General features: G+C 31.5%; 1 protein-coding gene across 2 annotated transcripts; it reads left to right on the top strand.

Annotated features, from left to right (window-relative positions):
• Positions 1-314: 314 nt before the first annotated feature.
• Positions 315-6,631, top strand: LOC147543899 (uncharacterized). 2 transcript variants are annotated; one of them, XM_086637406.1, is made up of 4 exons: positions 315-1,259; positions 1,406-1,615; positions 3,104-3,277; positions 6,248-6,631. In XM_086637406.1, exons 1-4 carry the CDS (start codon positions 597-599, stop codon positions 6,344-6,346), a joined length of 1,146 nt encoding a protein of 381 aa, XP_086493532.1. In that variant the 5' UTR covers positions 315-596; the 3' UTR covers positions 6,347-6,631. The 2 variants fall into 2 exon arrangements, 1 of the variants encoding a protein (XP_086493532.1); XR_015223927.1 differs by having other exon boundaries at positions 457-1,259; positions 1,406-2,209; positions 2,253-3,277.
• Positions 6,632-6,926: the final 295 nt, after the last annotated feature.

Below are 6,926 nucleotides of genomic sequence, written 5' to 3'. Positions count from 1 at the left end.
ATAGATACTCCTTGATTTCGACCTCAGTGGCAGTAGCTGCCTATGAAGATGATCATGATATGCCTACCTTGAGGACAAGTCACATTTGACAATAACACATCGGTATGCAGTCTAATAATATTTCTAGTCCCAAATTTTAGTCAATGTGAGCAAGTGATAAAGTGAACGGCAAGTTCTGAATATTCAAAAGGTATGGGAGTTTTTTGTGGGATACATTGTCTCTTAAACTAATTTCCAAAACAACAAAATAGCCAACCAACCTAGACTAAAACTTGATAGATTTTAAAGAAAGACTATGAGAATCACCACTTGTCACTCAAGCAAGTAATTAGTATCAAATTAAAACTATTAATGATTAACAGACAAACTTAATTTCCTTAATTGAATTCTCACCAACTTTTTTGGACATATCTAAATCAATTTACCATATATTCATCCCAATTCTTCCTCTCTTTTACCCATTAATTCTCTACTCACCTTATACCAGTATCCAAACTGGCTAGAGAGATAGAGTAGAGAGAGAGAGAGAGAGAACTAGGGTGATATAGTAAGTAGATCACAGTCAATAGTACTTCAACTAAGACATTCATCAAGAAATGAATAACCCACAACCCAAAATTCTTGAAACAATTTCATCATGGTTAGATTTAGAAGATAATCATCATCAATCTAATTTTAATCAAGAACTTCAAGATCTTCAAATGCTTGATGAATTTCTATTCAATTTCTCAAATCCCACCATCACAAATTACTCAGACCCTCTTCCTGATTTACCTGGAACAGAGTTACAGTCAATCCTTGATGACCTCCATGAATTTGATAATCCTCCACCACCACCACCACCACAACCACCACAACAACCAAATACTGATAAACCCACTTCTGATTCTTACTACCCATCACTAACAACCGTACCAGAACAAGATGAATGTGATACTTTCCTCAATATCACACCAGATAGTCCTACTCAAAGTATTGCTGTTGATCAGTTTTTTCAGTCAGATGATGTCATTATCATATCAAATTCCTCATCAAGTACCAGTGAAATAAATTACCATAATCATCAACAGCAATCAATGAATACCAACACAGGATCACCAGGAGATGATAATGATGATGATGAAGAAGAAGAAGTTGAAGATGAATCTAACAAAAGGGGAACTTTAAATTGTAAAAATTTGGTATCAGAGAGAAACAGAAGGAAGAGACTCAGTCAACAATTACTTTCTTTACGTGCTCTTGTTCCTAATATAACTAAGGTACTACTCCATATTTCTTCAACTTCTTCTTCGATTTTCAAATTTTTTTTGATGAAAATTAAGAGATGGGTATTGATTAATTTTGTTTAAATTGTAGTAATTAATAATGGGTAAGTTTTAATTTCTTGAAATTTTGTGAAGAACAGATGGATAAGAGATCTGTATTAGTGGATGCTCTGTCTTACTTAAAAAACATGCAAGAAGAAACTGCACGGATTCAGGAAGAATTGGATGAACAACAACTTAAAATTCCTCGAGATACTCATTTCCAAGATGATAATTCTTCTGGAAATGATGGCACCCCGCGTAATTTAGCAACCATAGCAGCTAAGAAAGGCAGGCCGCAAATCATTGAGGTAATTTCTTTTTTCCTTTTAATTAAATTGGTGGTTAATTCTAGTTTAGCCCCCTGATGATGACCAACTAACTAAAATTATCCATCATCAGCTTTCAAAACGGCCCTTTAATTTTTTCATGCTTCTTCTTTTACTCTCTTTACGCCTGCTTTATCGTCATCTACTATCTTACTTAAGTCCCCCTGGTTGTTTCACACTCCGGAACTCCAACAAATAACATGTTGCTTGGTTATTCTCCCTCTATAAACGTGTTTGATTTCGCACTTATTAAAAGAATGTCGTGATTCCTTTATTTCCAGCCAAATCCTAATCGTTTTTCATGATGGTTGCTCCCTCTGTAGCTATCACAACCCTTGGAATCTCTTGTGACCTCCTGTGATAAAAGGCGCCATCGCCCTAGTTTAGAGAGCTAACATAAATTTAACCCGATTTCATTTTAATAATTTTTATTTAATATCGATTTATTTTAGGGTAATCAGGTAAACAGATTACCTAGCCGACATCTAACCTATGGTGTCAATCAGAATTTAATTTATGAATAATTAGATTATATTCACCTATAAAAATCTTAATTTCGGAGACAAGTTACAAGTAGTAGATCTATCTATTCGTCTCGACGTCTCCCATCAATTAATAGAACAATTATGTTCACATAATCCCATCAGAAAATCTAAGACTTCAACATAAACTAGGAGCTATAGAGTTTTTTATATTCAAAGTTTCACACTATAGAATCCCGATGTAAGTTTATAGTCCGTTGTTATTAGAGGACACATAAAGTAATTAGATATTTTTCCGACTCTCTTAGTTAACAAAATTGAATTGATTTAGAAGACAACATAAAGGGTTGCTAATACCCGACATTTGATCAAAGTAAATAATTCTCACTATTAGTAGTTTAAGAACTACTACTTGGATGATTTTGAGGAAGAATTACTTCTGGATCTAACTGATCAATCTTGGAATAGTGTTGTCTAATAATGGAAAAGGTGGACGATGGGATATTATATTTTTGTTTTGGAAGACATAATGTTAGAGATAATATTATACATTTTCAACAAAAAAAAAAAAAAAAAGATAATATTATACATGCGAGTTAGATAAATTTTTCATATGGCGGGCCCAAGTCACCAAATGGGAAGAATGTGTTTTGGGTGTCTACATAACTGGAGGAATGAACGGGGTTAGAAATATGTGGCGGTAATTTTCTGAGCGAAACTCAGAGTAAAACTGTAGAAAAGAACCTGAAACATTTCTCTTAATTCTTTGAACTTTTTTTTTTTGTAGTTATTATGTTAATTGACGATTTAATTTATAGAGCTGCATATGTACTCTTCAATCAACAATCTATTTATATTTTTTATGTAAAACTTGCGATGAATTTCAGAACACAATAATAGTACTTTATGATTTTTTAGATGGAAACTAGACTTACAACTTTTGTCTTTCTGTGGTAATAAATATGTTTTGTTTTACTGAATCTTGTAGATTGAAATAGAGAAAATGGAAGAAAAACGATTTATAGTGAAAATTACATGCAAGGGTTCCAATTGCGTAGGAGGTGACGTTCTTCGATTGATTGAATCTTTGGGGTTTGAGATCACTTTTGGTTCTCTAGATCAGATTAAACCACACCATATCTTGACTACAATTTTCATCAAGGTAAGTTTATTACTTTCATTACTTTAATTAATGTTTTTTTATTAGGATTAATTTTGTTTTAGTCTCTAATTTGTGACAACTCGCCGTTTTAACCCTTATAAGTGTCCGACAGTTTGTTTTTGCCCGGCTCCAAGAGTAGTTTTAGAAAATTTTAAAATTTTATTAGTCCTTGCAAGACAATTCGAACTGCCGGGCACTTATTGAGACTAAAAAGACAAATTAATCGTAAATTAGAGACTAAACGGAATCAAACTTTTCTAATATGAGAAATTTAATTCATTTATCGATCAGCCATAAACTGACCGACTCATTTCGTACATTTGCGAGTTTTTAAAAAGATCTTGTTGACCATTCACACAATTGATAGGAATAAACCAATATTGATTACTTAAAATTATAAAATTCTGTCTTGGCTAGTAGCCTAGTTTGAGTTGCATGGGAAAACTAAAAATTAAGAAAGTTAGTTGGATGGTGTATATGTTATTTCTTAATTTTTTTCGATGAGATGTTATTTCTTAATTATAAATTGAATATTTGATATCCAAAAGCTCCCAAGTGACACCTGGCCAGATGTTCCAATAGATGAGAGACACCTGGCCAGATGTTCCAGTAGAATGAGTTTAAACTACTATAATGTTAGGAGCTGTCAAATATCCTACTATTAAAATAGTAAATTATTAAAATGATATAATAGATCTGAGATCATTCTCCCCAACCATAATTGTTTGATTTTGTTAAGCCTAATAAAACAGATAAAGTAGTATAAACAAACACAATCAATATCTTAAGTGCCAAACCCACTAGAGCTCAGCTTTCTTGTATTAAATTGGAAAAAGGCTAGTTCAACAAAAAAAAAAAATTGGAAAAAGGCTTACTCAAGTGCTAGATTAGGTGTATGCCCTATAGGGTTAAGATTGGGGGAGGCTAGTTTTTATTCAGAAATATAAATGAGATGGGCGGGTCAGGGTCAGGGTCAGGGTTGCCTTTGTTTGAGGATTGAGTCCACCCACTATTTTATGGATCCTGAATTCGGCATATGAAGAGAGTAACATTACATCTTTAACATCAAAATATATAAATTACTATAAAATATTTTTATAAGCATCTATATATAAGGGTTTCTTTAGTCAATCTGACTTCAGTAAGTGTTGTTCGTCTTCATCTATACATGACTTGTCTTAGTCACAACATAATATTCATTTAATTATATTTCAGACGAAGTTTTCTATATTTGAATCAAATGAATCTACAATAAGTCTGAATCAACAATTTAGAGATTACAACTTATACATAAATAAACATTTTCAAGTCCGACTTAACTCCAAGTTAGACTTTGAGCCAGATTTCAAGTATGATGATCTAGAAAAAACAAAACGCTACATAAAATTGTATGCATAATGCAATATAAGTGTGAAAAGAGGTCTGTTCGAGCTTTGGAGGTTAGAGTCGAATACCCACCCATTCCCACCATGGGTTGCCTAAAAGTTTGTAACCTATTCCATTGGGAATATTGTCATCAAAATGGTAAAAAATACTTCAATAGGGTTTTCTATTTTTTTTTTTTTTGAACTAATAGGGTTTTCTATTTTTTTTTTGTTGAACTAATAGGGTTTTCTATTTGTTAGTCTAAAAGTATCAAGTCACATGTGAATATTCTCAAGACGACTAATTCTCATATTTATATTTATATTCTGAATAACCTAGAAATTTTGCTTTTATAAAACCAATAGACATGCTATAGCTATATAGTTATCACTTGGAATAAATCCACTCAAATTAGGTAGATGAACAATCAATACAACAAACACAATAACTCATTGACAATATTAAACTTCAAAGATAAATCATTACAAGTTACAATATTATTAGATCTAACTTAATGGCACTATGCATATAATTAATTGGTTAAAGTGATGAAAGCAACCAAACGTTTTTCTTGTTTCTCCATAAAAAGCATAGAATAAAAAATGGTTAATACATCAATCATATAAAAATACCATATGACCTATCTTAGATTTTTTTTAGAATTGGATTGTTTGGTAGCTGCAAAATAAGATATTTTAAAGAAATAATGATGTCTCAACCATACTTTTTCTTTTCTTATATGACATCTAAGAATGAAAAGAATGATAATTTAATTGAATCTTAATTAATAGTAATTACAAGTTTCATGTTTTTTTATCAAAATATTTGAATTAAAATATCACTAATGGACCTAGTTATTGTTCAATAATGTTTTATTACCATGAAATCCAATTGTCAAATTTAAATGTCAGCTAACCAAAAAAGTAGAGCAGTCACTAGTCCAAGATTCAAAGTCATTCTTTCAACAAAAAAAAAAAGAAAAATAAATAAAATTCAAAGTCATTATTTATCAGTCAAGTCCTATGCGGTGGCTTATTTGTGTTTTTTTACCAAAATGTAGTTATTCTCTAAAACATTTGACTTTTTGCCTCTCCGGTGATAGTGTCATACTTCAGTTTTTATTATACTTTAAAGAAAATTTGAAATAAGAAATATTTTTCATTTTATCTACTTTAACTCAGATATCAAGTTCTAATACAGCAGATTGAGGTCGAGGTCGAAGTCGAGGTCATGTTAGGTAACTTGGTAGTGATGTGTTAGCTTTTGCGGATTTTTTGTTAGGTTCATGATCTGAATCATCGATCTTGATTTGTTTATTAGGTCCTAAAGTTAAAGGTAGAACAATAATAAAAAATAAATACATATAACTTAATTAAATAATTTATTTTCTTGCATAATTGAAGCAACTCTGTTCAACAAAAAAAAAAATTGAAGCAACTCCTAACTCAAAGAATGATCAACAACTAATATAAGAAGAAGAACAAGTAGACAATTACCTCATAAAATGAATAGGACAGTATTAGGTTTATATTAATCATCATATATTGTTGTGAACAACTCTCTATTTTTCTCTAAAAGGTACCAAATTGCTTTTTCTTTTTGTAGGTAAAGAAGGAAGATAAAATGACAGAGGAAAAGCTCAAGGATTGCATTATAAGCTCAGCATTAAGATCTGGATTGACCCTCCATCAGACCTCTTGTTGATGATGGTGATGTTCAGGCGTACTCGGACTACCCTAATATATGGAGCGCAAAGAGAAGGAGGCTCAAGATTAAAATGAAGGGCGCACCCATTTTAGGTTACATATATCATATATGTTGATGTATGTTAAAATCAATTAATATTATGTAGATGTAATACATGTTAATTGGGAATAATCAAACCTAAGAGGATTCATTTCCTTATCAGGACCCACAAAATATTTCAGCAGTGGTTTTTATATCTCCTATTTGCTTAACCAGTTATAGAGTGAGTGGTGCTTCAAATCAGTGTCACAACTCACATGTTGATGATATGATTTCCCCTTTATTGAATTTACTTTTGTCTTGAATTTAGTAATATTTTTTGTGACATCATTTATGTAATATAAATCTTTAGATAGATTTAAGGCCAAGAAACAAAAGGTATAAGATTGGTGTAAATCAAAGAAAGAGTTTTTATGTGACACTGGAGGACCTACAAATTTTTCTAAATCCGTGGGGTATATAGAAAACAACGAAGATAGGGAGACCTGAAGTCACAAACGAAATCTCCTAGATGCACTATGCAGATTTCAGAATCAAC

Source organism: Eschscholzia californica, unplaced genomic scaffold (assembly GCF_041429995.1).
Source record: "Eschscholzia californica isolate CP2 unplaced genomic scaffold, dmEscCali1.0.p SCAF_4, whole genome shotgun sequence".
In the NCBI taxonomy this organism is placed as follows: Eukaryota; Viridiplantae; Streptophyta; class Magnoliopsida; order Ranunculales; family Papaveraceae; genus Eschscholzia; species Eschscholzia californica.
This window is presented reverse-complemented; position numbering and strand designations above follow the sequence as displayed.

Bases quoted from the DNA above. Each gene is read 5' to 3' on its own strand.
- LOC147543899 (XM_086637406.1), top strand. From the start codon at position 597: ATGAATAACCCACAACCCAAAATTCTTGAAACAATTTCATCATGGTTA. The intron at 1,260-1,405 runs GTACTACTCCAT...TGTGAAGAACAG, and splicing joins TTGTTCCTAATATAACTAAG to ATGGATAAGAGATCTGTATT. The intron at 3,278-6,247 runs GTAAGTTTATTA...TTCTTTTTGTAG, and splicing joins TGACTACAATTTTCATCAAG to GTAAAGAAGGAAGATAAAAT.